General features: G+C 43.9%; 2 protein-coding genes across 3 annotated transcripts in view; one reads left to right on the top strand and one right to left on the bottom strand.

Moving 5' to 3' along the window:
- Positions 1 to 13,143, top strand: part of shmt1 (serine hydroxymethyltransferase 1 (soluble)) — a 39,172-nt gene extending 26,029 nt beyond the window's left edge. For both annotated transcript variants that reach the window (XM_072268425.1, XM_072268426.1), the window contains exons 9-12: positions 2,952 to 3,074; positions 6,060 to 6,176; positions 7,135 to 7,245; positions 7,842 to 13,143. In XM_072268425.1, coding sequence (XP_072124526.1) covers positions 2,952 to 3,074; positions 6,060 to 6,176; positions 7,135 to 7,245; positions 7,842 to 8,014 — 524 coding nt within the window. In that variant the 3' untranslated portion in view covers positions 8,015 to 13,143. The remainder of the gene's footprint in view (positions 1 to 2,951; positions 3,075 to 6,059; positions 6,177 to 7,134; positions 7,246 to 7,841) is intronic.
- Positions 13,144 to 14,002: 859 nt separating this feature from the next.
- Positions 14,003 to 23,122, bottom strand: part of LOC140202887 (protein NATD1-like) — a 39,123-nt gene continuing 30,003 nt past the window's right edge. The window contains exon 3 of the mRNA XM_072268427.1: positions 14,003 to 14,273. Within this exon, the coding sequence (XP_072124528.1) occupies positions 14,130 to 14,273 (144 nt within the window). The 3' untranslated portion in view covers positions 14,003 to 14,129. The remainder of the gene's footprint in view (positions 14,274 to 23,122) is intronic.

Consider the following 23,122-nt stretch of genomic DNA (forward strand, 5'->3'; position numbering starts at 1 on the left):
TTCTGGAAGACTGGAAAATTGCAAATATCACTCCTCTTTTTAAGATGGGGCAGAAGAAAGGAAATAATAGGCCAGTTAGTCTGACCTCGGTGGCTGGGAAGACATTGGAATCGACTGTTAAGGATGAGTAGTCTGGGTACCTGGAGTCACATGGTAAAATAGGCCATAGTCAACATGGTTTCCTTAAGGGAAAATCTTGCCTGACAAATCAGTTGGAAGTGTTTGAAGAAATAACAAGCAGGATGGAAAAAGAATCAGTGGAGGTTGCGTACTTGGATATTCAGAAGGTTTTTGACAAGGTGTTGCACATGAGGCTGCGAAACATGATAAGAGCCTATATTACTACAGGAAAGATACTAGAATGGGTAGAGCGATGGCTGATTGGCAGGCAGCAAAGAGTGGGAATAAAGAGAACATTTTCTGGTTGGCTGCTGGTGACTAGCGGTGTTCCACTGGGGTCAGTTTTGGGTCTGTTTCTTTTTATATTCTATGTCAGTGATTTGGATGATGGAATTGATGACTTTGTGGCCAAGTCTACGGATAATACGAAGATAAGCGGAGGGGCAGATACTGTTGAGGAAGCAGGAAAGCTGCAGAAGGACTTGGACAGATTAGGACACAAGTAAGAAAAAGTGGCAATTTCAGGAAGTGTAAAGTCATGCACTTTGGTAGAAGGAATAAAAGCAGAGACGATTTTCTAAACTAGAAAATTCAAAAATCCAGGGTGCAAAGAGACTTGGGAGTCATTGTGCAGGATTCCTCAAAGGTTCACTTTCAGCTTAAGTCTGGTGAGGAAGGGAAATGCAATGTTAGCATTCATTTCAAGAGGACTAGATATAAAAGCAAGGACATAACGCTGAGGCTTGTTAAGACGCTGGTGAGGCCTCATTTGAAGTATTGTGAGCAGTTTTGAGCCCTTTATCTAAGAAAGGATGTGCTGACATTGAGAGGGTTCAGAGGTGGTTCACGAGAATGACTCTGGGAATGAAAGGTTTATTGTATGAGGAGCATTTGGCTCTGGGCCTGTACTGGCTAGAATGGGCGGAGAATCTCCAAGAAATCAATCGACTGTTGAAAGATCTCAATAGGTGGATGTGGAGAGCATGTTTCCTGTAATGAGGGAGTCTTGGACCAGAGGGCACACCCTCAGAGTAGAGGGATGTCCACTTGGAACTGAGATGAGGAGGAATTTCTTCACAGAGTTGTGAATTTGTGGAATTCATTGGCAGCGAGGGCTGGAGCCAAAGTCATTGGTTGTACTTGAGGCAGAGGTTGGCGGGCTCTGGTTTTGTTAAAAGGGTTAAGGGTTACAGAGAGAAGGTAGGAGAATGAAGTTCAGCCATGATTAAATGGCAGAACAGACTTGATGCACCAAATGGCCCAATTCTGCTCCTATCGCTTGTGGATCAGGTAGCATCTATGGAGGGAAATGGGCATTGAGGTTTCAAGTTGAGCTGTTTCTGAACTCCTCTCCTTGTACCTTGTCCCTCCAATCCAGACCAAAGAGTCTCCTGTGTGGCACATTGACAGGATGACAAATTGTAGCAGGTTAGGCAATTGTAGAGCCGGCGGTCAGGGCTGATTTTTACACTGATAGAATTTTGAGATTTTGTATTTGCATTTATTTTCTTGCATCCAAGGGAGTGAAAATCATTTCCATTGCAGTGTACAAGCAATAAAGAGGGGAATGTGGGTGGATATTGCCCAAACATAACTGGTTTGTACACGTATGTACAGTCAGATATACAATCAGGTCAGTGTGTATTGATGAATCTGATGGCCCGGTGAAAGAAGCCTGTTCCTGGCCTTAATGCAGCAGTGCCTGCCATTTGCCAGACAGTAGCAGCTGAAGCAGTGTGTGGTTGGGGTGGCTGGAGTCCCCAATGATCCTCTGAGCCCTTTTTATGCACCTGTTGCTGTAAATATCCTGAATAGAGGAAAGTTCACATCCACCGATGTGCTGGACAGTCTACACCACTCTCTGCAGTGCCCTGCAACTGAGGGTAGTACAGTTCCCATACCGGGTGGTGACGCAGCCTCAAGATGCTCTCGGTGGTGCCTAGCTGAAGCTGTCTTTGGCGCTGTCAGCTGTCTAATGGGAACCTTTGACGTCTCAGAGGTAGCACCCACAACGGAGGAGATCCCCTCTGTGCCTGGGGTTACAGTTATCCTCAACTAGCACCAAACCATTGTAAAACTGCCATTGGTGTCTCGGGTTTCACATGCGGCACAAATAGTAACTAGGATTAGCAAGTACACACAACTTTAAAGTGTTTCTGGACACCGAGATGGTGAAAAATATATAAACAGAATACAGGGAGCACTCAGGTTGGGTAGCATCTGTGGGGAGGGAAACAGGTCTAAGAAAGGGTCTTTGAATGGGAATATTACCTATTGTTTCTCTTTCCATTGATGCTGCCCAACTGGCTGAGTGTTTCTGGCATTTTTCCATTTTTATTTCAGATTTCCTATAGTTTATTTTAAAGCTAGCTCGCTTTACATCTTGTTACATACACCTGTTAGGGTGCATTCTCCAGTTACCTTATAAGGTAACTATAGCCTTCAGGTAGGAGCAGATGTCATCAGGTGGTTCCCAACCTTCACCGAGTGTTTCGGCCCTTAACCACAACACTCTCCAGTTGGTGCGTCAGCAGTGGTGGCCAAATCATTGCCCATCTGCTCCTGGCTTCCAGCTTTCCTCCTCTTGCCTACTCGAAATCCAACAAGAGGCTCGTTCTGCCTCTTCCCCCATCCTACGAGTTCTCTCACTTTGTTCTCCTTTCACTCTCTCCCCCTTTTCCCTCTCAGCATATTTCTCCCCTTCTGCTGATTATAAGCTATGTTTTGAGCTGAGCAGATCTGATTGCTTCTGCAGTGTACATAATTGCTCATCACTGAGCCTCGTCTTTGTGCTGTTGCAACTGAAATATTCCATGTGTCTGTCTGGCCAGGGGTTGCTGTGGCACTCAAGCAGGCAATGACTCCGGAGTTCAAGGTCTACCAGAAGCAAGTTCTGTCTAACTGCAAGGCTCTTTTGACTGCATTGGTGGATCTCGGATACAAGATTGTTACTGGTGAGAGCACTGAGGGGAGCTGGGGAGGGACAAGGCTTGCTGGCAGTGGAGGCTCATCTGAGGATGGGTGGGTTTGTGTTATAAACTAGACTCTAAGTTAGAAAGTCAAAATGCAGCATTATGTGCAGAGAGAAACAGTTAAAGTTTTAGTTTGAAGTTTCTCTCTTCATGGAAGCTGACTTGCTGAGTGCTTCCAATGCTTTCTATTTTTAATTCAGCTTTCCTGTGGTTTGTTTTTGATTTTCATCTAATTTGGTAATTGCATTTAAATACATGTGATAATAACAAACCAATGAGAAACGTTTGTTTTGCATGCCCTCCGGACAGATTGTGCCATACAGAATTACATGGAGATAGTAAAATGATGCTAAGTGTAGTGTTACAATTACAGAGAGCGTGCCATTCCTGTAGATAAATAAAGAGCATGGGCCACAACGAGATTGAGAGGATAAGAGCTCCTCTCTAACATATGGAAAGTCCATTCAAAAGTCTTTTAGCAGCAGAATGGAAGCTGTCTTTGGCCTAGGTGGTACATGCTGTTAGGTTTTTATATCTTCTGTCTGATGGTGGGAGGGGGAGGTGGGGAGAAAAGAGAGAAAGATTAGGGTGGGAGGGTGTTCAATTGTGTCAATTGCTTTCCTGACGTAGCAGAAGTGGAGGCAAGAGTCAGTGGAAGGGACGGGCTGAGGGGCTGTGTTGTGTTGACAACTCTTTGCAATTAACACTTATTTAAACTTGTCTGAAATTTCAATAAATAAAGAATTTAAAATATTTGCTGTGAGCTTTTAACAAAGGATTTGTGTTAATCTGCATGCTAAATGTGGGGCTATATTTACAGTTGCCATCAAGGGGGTGGGGGAACGTCGACTCAGACTATGAGAGGCCTGCGTATGGGAATTTTCATGGTGCAGATTGGAAGTCTTTGTGGGGCGCTGCTCCTCGCACAGACTAGAGCAATGTGTGATTAAGTGCCTTGCTCAAGGACACAAACACGCTGCCACAGCTGAGGCTCGAAATAGTGACCTTCAAATCACTAGACGAACGCCTTAACCACTTGGCCACGTGCCCAACACGGGCCATTGAGGGGGTGGGGGGTAAAGACTGAGGGAGAGGGGCATTGCTACATTCAGGTGTATGACTGTTGATTAATCCTTGATACCTCCCCTGTACTCCCTCTGGGTAATATTCCCACCAAAATAAATATACTGTAGGTTCAGCAGTTACTATTGGCATTTATGTTGTTCCTTCAGTCCAGGAGAAAGTCCCCAGGGGTTGCAATGAGTCCATTCAAATCAAAGTTGATGCTAACTCATTTAAAAAGTGTCGGAGTAGTTGTCCAAGAGCTTGGTCGCAGGGAAACTAAGGAAGTATTTAGTCAAGTCATTTTTTTTATTGTCACTTGAACCATAACTGCTGGTACAGTACACAGTAAAAATGAGATGACATTTTTCAGGACCATGGTGCTACATGAAACAATACAAAAACTACACTGAACTACGTAAAACAACACAAAAACTACACTAGACTACTGACCCACCCAGGACTGCATAAAGTGCACAAAACGATGCAGGCATTACAATAAATAATAAACAAGACAATAGGCACAGTAGAGGGCAGTAGGTTGGTGTCAGTCCAGGCTCTGGGTAGTGAGGAGTCTGATGGCTTGGGGGAAGAAACTGTTACATAGTCTGGTCGTGAGAGCCGAAATACTTCGGTGCCTTTTGCCAGATGGCAGGAGGGAGAAGAGTTTGTATGAGGGGTGCGTGGGGTCCTTCAAAATGCTTTTTGCTTTACGGATGCAGCGTGTGGTGTAAATGGTGTAAAAGAGGAAATGAGGTGGATAAACACAGGCAGGATTACAGAGGGAATTCTGGAGTTTAGGACTTTGGCAGCCAGAAGCACAACTGCTTCTAAAGGAATGATTCCAATCAGTGCTGTTGAAGGAGTGGGGATTGGAGATCTAGATTGGTTGCAGGGCTAGAGGAGATCATGGGGTAGGGGTTATTAGAGGAACTTAAGCTCCCATAGCCTTTAGTCTTCCCATCCACAGCTCAAAGGTCTTGACACTGTCTCTACCTCTAACACTCCCATAACCTGTGGACCCAAAATTGGGGTTTGGGGTGTCAATAATGGTAGCTTAGCAGTTAGCACGACCCTATTACAGCTCAAAGTTCAATCCTGGTGACCTCCGTAAGGAGGTCTATCCTACGGTGTGATGGAATGTGCGGGCATTCTCTTGATGCTCCAGTTTCCTCCCACAGTCCAAAGATGTACTTGTTAGTATGCTAATTGGTCATTGTGTGAATTGTCTTGTGATTAGGCTAATTGGATGTTGCTGTGCGCTGTGGCTTGAAGGTCTGGAAGGGCCTATTCTATGCTGTATCTCTGAATAATAAGAAACTAAATAAATGATGCTCAGAGAGGGGAGTATTGGACATAGTGGCTAGTGAGATGTTTGCCTCAGCAACTCCGATCCCTAGGTGTGTCTTGGGAGGGAGGAGGTAATAAACCTGGACACAGTAGCTATTCCACCACAACTTATAAAAAGTGCATAGGCAATGAAAGCAACAACCCACGGGGGGTTGAGGTAGACTCCTGCTCCTTTGCTCCAATACCTTCAGTTTAGCAGGGGAGGCCCCAGGGTTTCTTGTGCACGAAGTCCACTTTTTGCTTTAGTAGGTCATCATTGGAGACTTGTTTGCTGGTTAACCTTCCCTTTAAATTCTGCTTCACTTTAAACTCTTCAAAATAGCCAGTGAAAGCTGAACCTTCATATTTACCTAAGTGTATGGTGCCATTATCACAAAGGGTCTTTCCAGATGTTGTCCATCAGCCTTTCTACCTTGTAGTGAACCACACTACACCTCATTTCCTCTTTTACACCATTTACACCACACACTGCATCCATAAAGCAAAAACCACACTGTATGTATCAGAAAGCTGTTGTGCGAAATCACTGCTTTCAGCTTTGTACTCCTCATGCAGGCGGTTCAGATAATCACTTAATCCTGCTCGATCTGCGTAACCAAGGAACTGACGGGGGCAGAGCTGAGAAGGTTCTGGAACAGTGTGCCATTGCTTGCAATAAGAACACTTGTCCAGGTAGGCTGCTCCTTTTGTTACCACGGTACAGCATGATAAAGCACGTCACAGGAGAGGAATCTGATCTGATCAGGAACAGATCCACAGAGTATGGTCAAGGCAGCAGTCTATGATCATTGAGAATCTTAATGGGAAGTGTAGAGATGGTTCTTTTTGGAAGGGATGGCCTATAGAGCTCTAAGATTAGAATTGAGGGAGTGTGAAGTTGGATGGTTTGGGATGGATTAACAAAACTGAGATTACATTTTGAACACAAGTGCTTAATAAACTATGAACGTGGATGTAAGATTAAAGGGAGACACCACAAAGTTTGAATAGCCATTCCCTGATCCAGTAAGGTGCATCCTCAACTGAATGTTGGTACATCTGTGTTTCTCTCCGTTTATCAGAACTGGAAGAAATTTGAGAGATTCCAAGACAATGGAGAAGTGAAATGAGGGAGGGATTGTGATCACACTGAAGGCAGATTACATTAACAACAGTGAAGGCAAAAGTTGAGGTGGGGGCAACAAGGAAGGGTGAGCAACCAGGTGCATCAGGGAACAGTGGAATTGTTAGTAACTACTGCCATTTAGTTATGGTTTTAAAAGGATTAAGAGGGTAAAAGGAATTGGGGGGTGGTATTTCCTTTCGCCAGAATAAGGAGGGTGATATTTAAAATCAGGTGCCAGCTGCTGAGGTATCGGAGAGCAGCACCAGGTGTGCCCACACAGGCTCAGTTGTCAGACACCAAAAAGGTACTTGTCAGATGTCATACAGCAAAGGGATGGAGAGTAGTGCAGTAAAAAGGGATTGATGGGGGTGAGGTGCAGAATCTTTGATGGAAAAAGCTTAGTAGTTTATCCAGGTTGAATTAAAAGATGCATAAGAGCCAGATATATATTTGACACTATGTGCGAACGAGATGAAGGGCTGTGGAGAGAAAGTCTGTCAACTTTAACCTGCTGTCGGCTGACAGGTGACAAGAGTGCCTTACGGCCCAGCGGCCTGAGACTGGGGACACCAGCCCTCACTTCCCGCGGGCTACTAGAGGAGGACTTCAGGATGGTGGCGGCTTTCATTCACAGAGGTAACGTACCTTTGGTTGGCGTTGGTCCATTCTGAAATATTGCAGGGTTCTCTGCAGATCGCCTGGATTCTCCAGAGGATGACTGTATTTGTTTGGGGCTCTGCAGGGTTGTGCGATTCTCAGTCACATATCTGGATTTTCTGGGACTCTTCACACGGTGACGGGCTCAGTTTATGATGGATGGGGGCCAACAGACTTGCACTCGTTGTCTGATTCACTGGCCAATCCCAGAAGGCAGGGTTTGTAGCATGGGTTGGGGTCTATCCAAACGAAAACTGCAATGAAGGGTTGAACCTCACTAGAAATTGGAATGAGCTGGAGGAGCTGGAAACACATTGCCAGCCAGTTAAATTGCAATAGGTGGGGTGAGGTGCCAGTCCCAGGACAGATTGGTGTCAGTGTCAATCCCAGCAAAGTTGGGCATCATGGCTGTACTACTGGAAATATGGGGAATTAAAATGGGTGATATTAGTCAGTGTAGACAGGTTGCATGATCAATGTCTGTCCATCTGAGGATATGATTCTCTACAATCCAGTGATGAGGAATCAGAGCCAGTTCTGAATACTGAAATCCGGGGCACTCTCTGTCTCTGCAGGGATTGAAATAACACTGGAGATCCAGAGGGACGTCGGAGCAAAGGCTCCCCTCAAGGAATTCAAGGAGAAAATGCTGACTGACAAGAACTATCAGAACAAGATCGCTCAGCTGAGGGATGCTGTGGAAGCATTTGCATCCAAGTTCCCAATTCCTGGATTGCCTGATATTTAAGTGTGTTGGCCATCAAGGAAACAAATCATCTGTCCGAAAGAGTTTTTTAAAATAAAAATTCCAACAGGGCCACTGATTTTGGCACTTCCTGTAGGAATGCTGTTCTGTCCTTTAATTCTCCAGTAATTATAGAGTTCTACAGCATGGAATCTGCTCACTCAGCCTACTGCGTCTGTGCTGACCAATGGCCATCCATTATTGTTAACGCCATTTTCCAGCACTCGACCTCCCCATAACCTGTTGTGCCTCAGTGATTCAGGTGCTTGTCCAAAGACTTGTTAAATACTGTATTGACTCTGCTTCTGCCATTTTCTCTGGCAGGACATTTCAGTCTCCTGCCTTCTTCTCCTGGGGCCAGCACCTTGGGCCATCTCTTCAAGTCAACTTCTGCCTTGTAGAAGCAATAACGTTGATCACTGCCCATCCCCAATGTCCTTTGCTCAACTATTAGCAATAGTGTCTTTATCTGCCATGGACCTGGCCTCCTGTACATGGAACTCAAAAGACTGCAGTTGCTGGAAACACTCAGCAGGTCAGGCAGTGTAGATGGAAACAGACCCAGAGTTAATGTTTCAGGTCAAGGACCCTTGGTCAGAAGAGTTAACACCATTTATCTTTCTACAGGTGCTGCTTAGCCTGCTGAGCATTTCTAGCTACCTTTCTTCTTCGTACCTGATCTATAAAATCCTTTCTGTAACCTATTTACCTCTTAACATGCATTCTTCATTTTAGACATCCCTTTCTCTTCAACCAATTATGCAACTAACCACCTTTGGGCTCAAAACTGCAGTGAAATCATGTGTATCATCAGAGGATAAGGGCTTTGGATGGGTTTTGAGTGGTTGGAAGGAAGGGAGGATCATGGGAAGACCTTACCAATTCTGAGGAGGCTGCATTGGGAGCAGTGGATACAGCAGGTGACCCCAACAGATTTGCAAGTGAAGTGTTGCCTCACCTGGAAAGACCGTTTGGGGAAGGGATTTTTACTGCACTTTTAAACGTGGTTGAAAAATAGTTACAAGGATCTCAACAGATACCAAAGTCCAGTTTTCCTAACACAGCGCACTGTTGAACTTGAACATAGGGTTGCCAGCTGTCCCGTATTTACCGGGACATCCCGTATATTGGGCTAAATTGGTTTGTCCCATATTTCCCCCCGCTAAGGTAGAGCGTTCCTATGAAACCTTTCATGCCAAAATGGCGTAAAGTGAAGAAGCAATTACCTTTATGAGAATTTTTGAGCGTTCCCAGACCCAAAAAATAACCTAACAAATCATACCAAATAACGCATAAAACTGAAAATAAATAACACTAACATATAGTAAAAGCAGGTATTATATGATAAATACACAGCCTATATAAAGTAGAAATAATGTATGTACAGTATAGTAGGGAAGATGAAGGCAAAACCGATTTGTGGGGGGGGGGGGAAATTGGCACGTATGCGCAGGTGCACACCACATACGTACGTCACGCATGCGCACACAGGTGCCCGTGCAAGGTTCCATGTTCGTGGTAGTCTTTCCTGGGGTAAAGTGTCCCGGGATTTGACTGCTACTTTTGCCCCTTATTTCGGAGTGAGAAAGTTGGCAACTCTAACTGTAAAAGACATGTTGAGGTGAGTTTAACCCTACTTCAACACCTGTCCCCCCGGTCGGCTGGTCCGTATGAATATTGTCAATATTAAACCGGTCCACGGTGCAAAAAAGATTGGGGACCCCGGTCCTAGCAGATCCCAACAACTGGAGCTTCCAGGACAATGTCCCCTGTACGATGCTCCGAAAGGAATGTTGGACATTGTCCCTATATTTTGATGACTTGCACTGTGTGAAGTGCCTGGAGTTTCCTGAGTGATGCAAAGTGTCTGGAAATGCTGTAACCATGTTCCCCTCAGGGAGGATTACATGACTGAAAACTTACTTTTCTTCAGAATGAACAGTGCAGACCAGGGTGGTCATTGAATCTGATCTTAATAGATTTACTAGATTTAAACATCTGTTTTGTTTTCTCAATATTCAATCATCATCCTTGTTTATTTTGTTTTTTATATTTATAAATGATTTAGATCACTTTGTAGAAATCTGTTTTCACTTTGCCACAAAAGTCTTTTTCTGTTTATCAGTTTCAAAAAAAAATGCCAAATTAAATCCATGTGCTTCAATGTTGTAAAACACCTAAAATATTAAAACTTCGAAGGAGGGGGTGAATGCTTTTTTATAGGCACTGCAGATCAACCCTGGAACAAATATACTGCAGATTGTCAGTGTCTGCAAACAGAAGAGGGAAAAGTTTAAGAGGAATTTTTGAATGCAATGGAATGGAAATCATCTGATAATTCTATGTGGAAATGTTTAAGAGGAACAATTGTGCCAACAAGCAGACCTGTGGTTTACAACATCGGAGACCTGGGTTCAGTCCTGACACTGGTGCTGCCTCTGCATGGTACTTATACATTCTCCCTGTGATGGTGTGGGGTTCCTCTCACATCCCAAGGATGAGTGGTTGGTGTTAAACTAACTACTGCAAATTACCCTGAATATGTAGGGGTTGCTGGATGTAGTGTAAATCAGAGGTTGATAGCACAACTTGATGGGCTGAAGGGCCTGTTTTTTGCATCTGTGTGCCTCTGATTTATGCAGAGTGAACAAAATGCTGGCAGGATGCAGTCTGTGGTGTCAGGGTAATTGTAGAGCAGAGCAGCAGGATAACAAAGTCTTCTCTGATCTTCTATGCACAGTACTGCTGTCACCTTACTGCTTGATCCTTGGGCTGGAAGTCAAGCCATCTCCTCCTCAAATATACTCAGTGTCATGATCTTCACCATCTTCTGTGGCAGAGTATTCCACAGCTCTAGCATCCCAAGCTAAATCCCTCAGTGAGCCCTAGTTTCAAAACGCCACAGCCAGGGAAACATACTCCCTGCACACAGCCTCTTAAGCCCAGTCAGATATTTGTACAGGAGAGAAATAGGGAAACGAATTAAAGTCCAACACAGCCAACATAATGCAGTTTGCTAGAAATTTATTGCTTTCTTTGTAAAACTAAAGACTAAATAATTGAATTCTCTGCATAAAAGATACATAAAGGTATGAAATAACACTCAGAAAAAGTTTATATTGGAAAGGTCATCTCCCCATAGAGAACGTTATTTAGTATCAACACTGTGCAAGATGTAAGTGGAAAGCTGGGATAGGGAATTTTTGGACATTTCTGAAGAGTGAGCTGCAGTACTCCTCCTGAGCTGTTCCTTAACCTCAAGTATCCATTCTGTTTTCAAATCTTTGATACTTGTAACTAGCTCTCAGTTTGGAATTCTGTCCCCATTGCCCCTTCAGGTGGAGAGGCTTACCAATTTCCAATTCCAGCTTTTAACGCATACTTCTGTTCTAGCTTGGCAAAGCTGAAAAACTCATCAGAAATCTGAAAGAAAAGCAGAAAAGGCTGGAAGCACCCAGCAGGCCAGATAGTATCTGGAGTGAGAGAGAGAGAGAGTCAACTCTTTGTCAAATGGCAATTGGTTTTGTTGGTTCAAATGCTGCGAACAAATGTTTCTTACTTTGGCGGCAAATGTTTGAGGTTCAGAAACTTGAATACAAAGGGGGAAATCATTCCTGCAACCGGCTAGTCTGCTGGCAAGCTGAAGCCTATTCGTTTGTCCCCCCCAGCTTGTTTTCTCATGACACTAAATTAAGAATTTAGCAGGGGAAGCACTGCATATCTCAATGAGTTGACTATCACTCGGTGAAGCTCCCTCTAATGCGAGATATTTTGTTAATCAGATCAAATGGATGAGCCTCAGATAAACTCTGCTATCTATATCTATGCAATTTTTAATCCTTATTCTTTGATGGCTTCAACTGAGTAAAATACTGCTTCTGTTCCTATCCTGTCAGCGTTTGAGAGTCTGTAAGATTAACATTTCCTTCCTAGAACAAAAAAGGACAAAACGGAACTTTATAAAACTCCTTAAGATAATGCATCTGTCTCCTCATGGTCATCAGCCCACATCAAGCAGTTCAGCGTTAAAAGCTTGAAGAGCTAGAATAAATTGGTGGTTAACTTTTCTTTGCCTGGGTACTATTAGGATGTGAGGGGAGGGAGGAATCAGACCACATTGCATTTAACATCAACAGCTTGTAGTAATGTGCATCCACTCTTTTAATACCAAGCTTTATTGTTTATTTGGGGTGAAGGAATATTGTTTGCCTTCAAGCTGAAGGCACATGTCACACTTGAGCACACAGGCTGGCATATACATGGGGCATGCTCTTCTTCCTACAGCTGCCAGCTTCACTGGCAGGTTGAGCCCTATATATTTGTTGATCAAGAGGATAAAAATTTACATACATGGTAAATCCCAGAAATGAGATGGCCATCATTAATTGAAGTTTGCTTTAGTGAGAAGTATTTCAGTTACCAAGTAATTAAGAACAGATTCAGTTAACTATCTGGGTTAACAGGGCTTACCTAACTAAAGCAGCCATGTCAGTTAATTCACGGCATCCATGTTTCTTTTAATAATTAGTTGCACAGCAGCTGGAGACTAAAAAATAGCCAGCTCCTTAGCACAATGTAATTAAACATGCAAATGCCAGATGGGTGGGTCCTCTGCCTGGTATTGTGCAATAAATTTAATTTCTATGGTTAAAGTTTCAATAAAGTCAATGTTTAACTGAAGCAACTTTCACAATCTAAATGATTGGAAATTCTTTTGCAAACGAGTTAGTCTGGTAATGTCGGAATTGTGGCAGCCAGTGTGCACAGAGCAAATTCCCATGAGCTAGAGTATGATAATGTCTTAATCATTTGCTTTAGCAAGGTCAGATAGAAGGATAAATATTGGCCAGAAATCTGGAGGGAACTCCCCATTGTTCCTTAATGAGCCCAAGAGAGCAGAGGGACTTATTAAAGAGCGTATCTTCAGTGTGGTAAGATCTGGTCTCCTACCTTGAAGCTGCTCATGAGAGCTTGCCATGTGGAAATTGGCTGTTTCAGCTATCCATTTCACAACACAAAGGTAATTGATTGGTCAAGAATACTCTGCAGGGTCCAGAGGTTATGAAAGTAGGATTTAAAATCGAGTTCTCTCTTTAAATGGCCTGTTTTAATCAGCTTGTCTCAAGAGAGAAAATATACAGTAAAGTGGTCAGCCAAGGACAACTGGACATCTGATATCCTGCTTCTGAAAAGCAACTTATGAGGTGTTCCTGCACGGCACAAACAGAACAGTTAATATCACTGGTCTTCTCAAACCCAACCTGCTGCCTCCATGGGATCTGGATCAAAGTATTTTATCTTGTGGTTGAGAGAGAGCTTGGGGTTTAGGAAAGATGTTGTTCCTCCAGCTCTACATTCAAGTACTCCCTCTTTGCCCCAAGATTGTTTTCTCCTTCATTCTGTGGCTTCAGCCCACATTGGGCAGGATTGTCCTCACAGCACGAACACTGAACCAAACACCCTCTTCCACAGCCAAAGGGGGCCTTCTACTCCCTTCCCTTCACTCGTGATTCCATTCTTTCTATAGACTCTGCTATGTTTTTCTGTTAATTACTTTCGTGTATATGGTATTATTTGATATATCTGTCCAGTTGCTTCCATTCACTCAGACCCATTGTATACGTGCCGCTCAGACACTTCAGGCCCCTTTCTTGCACGGTGATCAAAAGTCCCCACAGCCCATCTCTCCATTCTCACCCAGTTTCCTCAATCCTCCCTCCCACCATTCACCTACATTTATTCCCTCAGCTCCGTCTCTGCATGTCATCTCTCTCCACAACTTCATTGGGCAAGGTTTGGAAGATAATAATTCCTCATTAGTAATGACATTGGAACCTACAATTGAGTAAAATCCTTACCAATAAAAGATCTCACTATGGAAGGAACTCTAGTCCATCTGAGGTTAAGGGTCCACCAAAGCCTGAACGTAACACATCCCACACAATAAAAATTAGGGCTCAAAAATGTTACCTGCAGTCCCCCACTCAAAGATATTTTTGCATTTTTAATTGCACAGCCAATAATAATACAACACCCAACACCCTCATCTCCCCACCCACCAAAAGAAAGGAAAGGTCAAGTACGTAACAGTTCTCCCTGTGAACAGGACCCCCAGATTCTAGCGGAGGTGAAAATCCAAGGGTGCCCGCTGTTGTATCCGTTCCATGTAGTGAGGCAGTGGGTTTTCTTTTACGTACTTCTGGAGATACCAACAGGTCAGATGAGCACGCAGATCTTCCTCAACCACGAAGTCCAGGGCAGCCTGGGTACAGAGGAGCACAGCCAAAATGAGCTGGAGAAAGTACATGAGACCAAGAAGGTGGGCAGTGGGGGGGGGGGGGGGGGGTTAAGAGAAGGAAAATAGTCCAAGAAGAAGGAATACTGGAAAAAAAATTAAGCAAGCAATAAAGAGAAAGAATCAAAATTTCAGGTCTGACACCCTTCATCAGAACTCGGAAAGAGAAAGATGTTACATAGTTTTCAGTGAGAGAATTTTGGAGAAGAAATGCACAGAACAAAGGGAATGGTTGCGATAGGATGCATCAAAATGGTTTAATATTGGTCAGATATCCAAGAAGAGTTCCCCTGCTGTTCTTTGGAGAGTGTTACAGAAGTTTTTATGTTCATCTGAAAAAGCAGAGAAACCTCATTCTATCATCTCAAAGTTCAAAGTAAATTTTTATCAAAGTACATATATGTGTCACCATATACAACCCTGAGATTTGTTGTCTTGCGGGCATACTCAGTAAATCCAAGAACCATAGTAGAATCACAGGGCGGCCAAACAACCAAAGTGAAAAGACAAACTATGCAAATACAAAATATAAATAAAATAATAATGAATAAATAAATATCGAGAGCATGAGATGAAGAGTCCCTGAAGGTGAGTCCGTAGGTTGATGGGGCAAGAGAATTTGAATGAAATTATCTGCACTGATTCAAGAGCCTGATGGTTGAGGGGTAATAACTATTCCTGAACCTGGCAGTGAGAGCCCTGAGGCTCCTGTACTTCTTCCTGATCACAGCAGTGAGAAGAGAGCATATCCTGGATGGTGGGGGTCCTTGATGATGGATGCTGCTTTCCTGCAACAATGCTCTGTGTAGCTTGATCGGTGGTGGGGAGGGTGTTACCCGTGATGGACTGAGCTGTATCCACTACTTCTTGTAGGATTTTCTGTTCAAGAGCATTGGTGTTTCCATACCAGGCTGTGTTGCAGCCAGTCAATATACACTCCATCACACATCTACAAAGGTTTGTCAAAGTTTTAGACGTCATGGTGAATTTATGCAAACTCCTAAGGAAATAAGAGGCACTGTATGCTTTCTTCATAATTGCACCTGTGTGCTAGGCCCAGGGGCAGGTATTCTGAAATAATATCACTGAGGAATTTAAAGTAGCTGACCCTCTCCACCTCTGATCCTCCGAAGGGGATTGGCTCAAGGATCTCTGGTCTCCTCCTGAAGTCAATAATCAGCTCCTTGACCTTGCTGACATTGAGTAAGAGGCTGTTGTTCAGGGGCCACTCAGCCAGATTTTCAATCTCCTTTCTATATACTGATTCATCACCACCTTTGAGTCAGCCAACTTCAGTGGTGTCGTCAGCAAACTTAAATATAACATTGGACCTTGACATATGACAAGTTTAAGTCTCCATCGAACTCAATATATAAGTTTGCTGATGACACAACAATTGTAGGCCGTATCTCAGGTAATGATGAGTTTGAGTACAGTGAGGAAATAAAGAATCTGGTGGCTTGATGTGAAGACAATAACCTATCCCTCAACATCAGCAAGACGAAGGAATTGGTTGTTGACTTCAGGAGTAGCGGACCGCACGACCCCTTTACATCGGTGGTGCGCAAGTGGAACAGGTCAAAAGCTTTAAGATCCTCTGGGTCAATATCACAAATGACCTGACTTGGTCCAACCAAGCAGAGTCCACTGCCAAGAAGGCCCACCAGCGCCTTTACTTCCTGAGAAAACTAAAGAAATTTGACCTGTCCCCTAAAACCCTCATTAATTTTTATAGATGCACCGTAGAAAGCATTCTTCTAGGGTGCATCACAACCTGGTATGAAAGTTGTCCTGTCCAAGACCAAAAGAAGCTGCAGAAGATCGTGAACACAGCACATCACACAAGCCAATCTTCTGTCCTTGGACTCACTTTACACGGCACACTGTCGGAGCAGTGCTGCCAGGATAATCAAGGACACTACCCACCCAGCCAACACACTTTTTGTCCCTCTTCCCTCTGGGAGAAAGCTCAGGAGCTTGAAGACTCGTACGGTCAGATTTGGGAATGGCTTCTTTCCAACTGTGATAAGACTGCTGAACGGATCCTGACCCAGATCTGGGATGTACCCACCAAATATCCAGACCTGCCTCTTGGTTTTTTTTTTGCACTACCTTACTTTCCCTTTTCTATTTATGATTTATAATTTAATTTTTTAAAGGGAGTGCAAAGCACAGAATCAAATATTGCTATGATGATTGTATGTTCTAGTATCAATTGTTTGGCGACAGTAAAGGACCTGTGTTTAGGCACACAGTCATAAGTATAAAGCAAGTAGAGCGGGGGGGCTAAGCACACGGCTGTGTGGTACACCTGTGCTGTTGGAGATTGTGATCAGTGCAGACTGTGGTCTCACCTGTAGATCAGATTAACAATGTATTAAACAGGCAAGCATCCTTTATGGTGAGGTTGTGGTACACATCTAGCAGGCTAGTCAAGCAAAGTGGAAAGAAATTGAAGAATCTATGGATACCCAAGCCTCTCATAGGAAATGAAATACTCTGAAGCAGAGCCGCAGAGCCGCAGAGCCCCGGTTGTGATGCAGAAAGCATAACAGTGAGGTACACAGGAAACTCAGCAGATAGCAGGATAATAACAACTATTTTTACTTTAGTGATATTATTGATGGGTAAACATGTCCCAGAAAGGCCTCAGACAGTGCAGTGGATTCACTGTTTGCAAGACAGCAGAGGGAGGACACAGTCAGTGAAAGATGGAGATACTTTGTGACTGGATACGTACAGTTTGGGGTTACAAGATGTGCCATAACATGAGGGAGGGAGGAAGTAGACTCAATGTCTCAATTAATTGGGTCAAATGACCTGTTTCTGTATACATCCAGCATTCCCATGATACCATGTTCACAATCAATCACAATCAGATTTATTATTATTGGTATGTGTCGTGAAATTTGTTAACTTAGTCGCAGTAGTTCAATGCAATACATGATAATATAGAAAGAATAAATTACAGTAAGTATATATGCATATTGAAGATTAAAAATAGTGCAAAAACAGAAATAAAATTTATTTTAAAAAAAAGCGAGGTAATGTTCATGGGTTCAATGTCCATTTAGGAACCGGATGGCAGAGGGGAAGAAGCTGTTCCTGAATCGCTGAGTGTCTCCATCCCAATGTAACAGTGAGAAGACAGCATGTCCTGGGTGATGGGCTTCCTTAATAATCTGCGTCGCCTTTCTGAGGCATTGCTCCTTAAAGATGCCTTGGGTGCTATGGAGGCTAGTGCCTATGATGGAGCTGACTAATTTTATGAATTTCTGTAGCTTCTTTTGGTCCTGTGCAGCACCTCCCCCCCCACACCCCAAACCAGACAATGATGCAGCCTTTCAGAATGCTCTCCATAGTACATCTACAGAAGTTTTCGGGTGTTTTAGTTGATAAACCAAATCTCTTCAAGCTCCTAATGAAATATAGCTACTGTCTTGCCTTCTATATAGCTGCATCAATATTCTGGGACCAGGTTAGATCCTCAATGATCTTGCCACCAAGGAACCTGAAGCTGCTCACTCTCTCCACTTCTGATCCCTCTACGTTCCCTCGTTTTACCCTTCCTGAAGTTCACAATCAGCTCTTTTGTCTCACCGACATTGAGTGCATGGTTATTGCTGCGACACCACTCTAACTAGTTGGCATATCTCACTCCTGTACGCCCTCTCGTCTCCATCTGAGATTCTAGCAACAATGGTTGTATCATCAGCAAATTTATAGTTAGTATTTGAGCTATACCTAGCTACACAGTCATGGGTAAAGAGAAAACAGAGCAGTGGGCTAAGCACATACCCCTGAGGTGCACCAGTGCTGATCGTCATCCAGGAGGAGATATTAACACCAACCCACACAGATTTTGGTCTTCCATTTAGGAAGACAAGGATCCAATTGCAGAGGGAAGTACAAAAGCCCAGGTTCTATAACTTATTGATTAGGATTGTGGGAATGAAAGTGTTAAATGCTGAGCTATAGTAAATGAGCAGCATCCTGATATCAGTGTTTGTATTGTCCAGGTGACCTAAAGCTGTGTGAAGAGCTACTGAGATTGCATCTGCTGTAGGCCTATTGTGGCGATGGGCAAATTTCAGAGGGTCCAGGTCCTTGCTGAGGGAGTTCATTCTAGCCATGAGCAATCTTCCAAAGCATTTCATCACCGTAGATATGAGTGCTACTGGGTGATAGTCATTAAGGCAGTTGGTTGGCACAGGTTTTCACAGCCTTACCAGGTACTCCATCGGGGCCTGCCACCTTGCAAGGGTTAACCCTCCTTAAAGGTAGCCTAACATCGGCCTCCGAGACAGAGATCATAGAGTCAGCAGGTGCAGCTGGGATCTTCACAGCTGTAGCTATATTCTCCCTTTCAAAGCGTGCATAGAAGGTGCTCAGCTCATCTGGTAGTGAAACATTGCTACCATTCATGCTGTTGGGTTTCACTTTGTAGGAAGTAATGTCTTGAAAACCCTGCCAGAGTTGTTGTGTGACTAATGTCACCTCCAACCTTGCTCAGAATTGTCTCTTTGCCTTTGAAGTAGCCCACCACAAGTCATACCTGGTTTTCTTGTATAGACCCGATCACCAGATTTAAATGCTACAAATCTAACCCTCAGCAGGCAATGTACCTCCTGGTCATCCACGGCTTTTGGGAATGTACAGCAAGTTTTCATAGGCACACACTCATCCACACAGATTTTAATAAAATCGGTAACAACGGGTGCATAGTCAACCAGATTGGAAGATGAATCCCTGTTGTAGATGTTGCAGTGGTACAGTATTGTGGTTAAGTTGCTGGACTGGCAGCCAGAGTCTGGAGCAGAGGTTCCCAACCTGGAGTCCATGGCTCCCTCAGCTCAACAGCATAAAAAAAAGGTCAGGAACCTCTGGTTAGACCATTGATCCAAAGACGTTTTGAAATATAACATCAGCTGGAATATAGTTAAGAAAATCTAGCACTTCTTAAGTGTGGCACAGTGCTGCAACTGATTATGCTGCCATCTCACAGCTCCTATGATCCAAGTACAATCCTGACCTCAGGGTGCTCTGAGTGGAGTTTGCATGTTTTTCCAGCGATTGCATAGATTTTTCCCCAGCTGTTCCAATTCTCTCCCACATCTGGCTGGTAGCTTAACTGGCCACTGTTCATTTCTGCCAGTTTGTGGGCAAGTGATATAATCTGGGGGTAAAATGGGAATGAGGGGAGAATAGGATTAGTGTGAAAAGAAATGGATTCTTGATTGTTGGCACAGACTCGGGGCTGAAGGGCTCATTTCTGGGCTGTACATCTCGATCGCCCCCTGTATCCCACTCAGTCAGCACCATCAGCCTGACTGACAAGTGTCTAATTTATAAGTACCTAATCTCATATATTCAAATCCAGCCTCCCCTTAAACAATGAGGACAACTCCCTGTGAGAGCAGGTTCCTCATTCCAATCAGCCTCTGGCTAAAGACATTTCTCCTGAATTATTTATAGATTAATTAATAGGACTGTTGAGTGATTAAAGCAAATATGTAGTATTAGTTGTAGATCCAATCTCATTGTTCAGCAATAATAACAACAATATTTTGGGGGTTAAAGGAACAAGTAATACCTTTGATTTTTTGAATGTGGTTTAACAATCTCTAACGACACTGTAAAATTTCCATTGTTTTCAAAGTCTGGCCCCACCTTGAAGTTCTTCCAGTGTTACAACCCTCAGACCACATTAGGCTTCACACACACAGCCAGTTTCTTCTCTCATCTGCAGACAGCCCCATGGTCCACAGTCAAAAGGACTAGGATACTGAGATGGTGGGGGTGGGGGGTGGGGGGGGACAGACAGAATTCCATCGTTCCTAGTGCAAAAACAATGAACAGTCTGCTGCAGCAGCTCGGTGAGTTGAGTAGCATCTGTGGGAAGAAAGCAATTGTTAACTGCATCAGGGTCTCAACACAAAATGTTGACAATTTCTTTCCTCTCTCAGATGCTGCTCAACCTGCTGAGATCCTCAATTCTGCACCAGATTGGCCGTTGCTCCTGATTCCAGCATCTGCAGTTTCTTTGGCCTCCAGGCTGGAAAGAGCTGCCTTCTCACCCAATCTCCCCTTTTCTCTTTCTACACATTCTCTGTCCTCACTCCATTCTGTTTCCTTTCACCCACCTCTCAAACTCCCCTTACCTTCTCTTCCTTCTTCCTTTCACCACTTCTCCATTCACTCTCTCCCTTTCTCCACAATATCACACCACCACTCTGTCTCCTCTTTCTACTTAGCCCTCCCTCTTTCATCCCTCTACTCCCTTCCTCTCCTCTCCGTCCTCACATTCCAAGGCATTCACTCATTCTCGGTGAGTCTGTATACTTGCATCTCTCTCATTGGTAGTGACTACCTCATCTGCTCGGATTGCTGATTGGATGGATGCTTTGCACGATCCTGCACTGACAATAGCATGCCATTTTACACCCATGGCATGCCCATGGACCTCTCTATCTCTCTGATTTCTCCTTCACTGTTACTTTGGAGCTCAAAGTAAACCAATGTATCAGCATCTTATCTCTGACTGGTCACACCCCAGTAGTCCAGCCTCAACACAAAGTTCAAGCAAAAGTTTCAGATGGCAATTATGATATTTACATCTTCTCCAGATTCATATTCTGTGTTATTTCTTGACTGTTAGCCTGCTTCATCACTGCTTTAGTTACTTAATCTCTCCTGCCCTTCATCCTAGTACAGATCATCACATATTAGTTGGCTTTTCCCATCCTCCTCTCCCCTTGTGTTCATTTCTGTTTCATTCCAATGAAAGATCAACACAGCCTTTGTCTTCACTGGGGCTGCCTGATCTATCAAGATTTGCCCTGTTTTATTCACATCCATTCCGTTGACTGATTCTCCAACTACCCAAGGTACGGCTATTCCTTAATGGTGATCAGGTGCCTTTTGGAATCTCAGTGGAGTGATCATTCATCACACAAGAGGTCAGACCATAATGGGCTGTTTGACTTAATGAGGCTCCACAATGACCCAGTCCATTTTAGCTCCCATGTTTTTGTTGCACTGGAATGCATTCAGTTGCTAGGAGTGGGATCTCTCCTTCGATCACCCAAAAACAAGGGATGGTTCCCAGCTTTCGACAGCAGCTGCACAAGGCAGAAGTGGAACTGGGGCCCTCTGCAACCTCAGAGACTCACTTCCACACTAGATGATACACCTCCGTTGCTGTGCCTGTAAGCCAGAGTGGCTGTCGCTCAGCAACCATTATCTTGCAGGATACAGTGCCACTGGACTGTACATCCACAACATATGCTTGGAGACCAGCCCAGAATGTGGACTTGATGGCAGCTCTCCACATAATCATCACTATGTTCAGGACTCCTCTGTACAAGGCTTGTTGATCATTCCATGCCAGTAATAGAATCAGTTTCCTGACTGCTTACATCATGGTCCGGTACTGCAATTTAAGAGCACAAGAACACAAGGAGCTCCAGAGAGTAGTGGACTCAGGCCAATACATCACAACACAATGAAGAGGAGGAGAAGATGGTGGTGCGACGCAGTGCACACGGCCTCTCCAGTGATGAATATCTGTTATTTGTCAAGTAGGATGCCGTGCACAATTCTGATTTGATGGAGGCAGACGTGAAAGCACGGAGGAACATCTGGTGAAACTGCTGAAATGCCTGTTTCTCTGCCGCTGCTACTGTGTGATCCGAAATCTCCGGAGGGGAAGGCCCCGAATCCTCGGCTTTGCTTGTTGCTTGGCAGTCAGGGCAGGGTCGAAGCACTCGGCAGAGATGGTGCTTGGTGTCGGAGGGCTGGTCGAAGGCTCGAAGTTTTCCGACGGACTCAGAGTTGGACTGTGGTCGGGTGCTTCCAGGCTGCTGCATCAGCAAGTTTGCAGCGCTGAGAGCTCATGGCAGGGGGAGTTTCTCCCTTCTACCGTCCACGTGAGATGTTGGGGCTATCGGGACTTTCAGACTTCTTTTTAACCGTGCCCATGGTCTGCTCTTATCAAATTACGGTATTGCTTTGCACTGTTGTAACTATAAGTTATAATGATGTGGTTTTTGTCAGTTTTAGTCTTGGTCTGTCTTGTGTTTCTGTGATATTATACCGGAGGAACATTGTATCATTTTTTAATGCATGCATTTCTAAATGACAATAATCTAATCTAATTCATTCCACCATCAGGAGTAACTACATGAGGCTGTCTCATCAGCTAGAATTCCTCATGCTATACTCTTGCAGCAACAATCAATCAGGAAGTACACAAGTCTTTAGTCCCACACCACCAGGTTCAGGATCAACTATTTGACTTCAATCATCCAGTTCCTGAACCAACCAGCACCATCCTAATCACTATTTCAGTAGGGACACTTTGTACTATAACAGGTTGTTTTTCTTTTATTAGAATTGTGTTGTTTCTTGTATAATTTATGTTTTCTTGTGAAAGTTGCGTATCTGAGACTCCACGCCTGTGATGCTGCTGCAAACAAGGTTTTCATCACAGCTGTGCAAATGACAATAAATTCAATTTTGACCTTGACTAACTTCACACAAGCCCTTTGATATTGGGCATCAGACACTGGGAATTCTGCCTGAACCTACGGGCAGAGAGTCCAAATATGAGACAGCAAATCCATCCTTGAGAATGAGATGGAATGGCTGTGAGGTTCATGTATAAGAGAGCTTGTGTTTTCAATAAATTGTGTTCTATTAAACACTTTAAATGGTTAATTTTGTTTTTAGTTAACACTTAAGGTATTTTGTTGTTTGGTTTGAATTATCATTGAATAGAATCAGAGCCGCAGGCCAAAGCAACTGGCCACTTGGCC

This window comes from Mobula birostris, chromosome 9, assembly GCF_030028105.1.
Source record: "Mobula birostris isolate sMobBir1 chromosome 9, sMobBir1.hap1, whole genome shotgun sequence".
NCBI classification, from domain to species: domain Eukaryota; kingdom Metazoa; phylum Chordata; class Chondrichthyes; order Myliobatiformes; family Myliobatidae; genus Mobula; species Mobula birostris.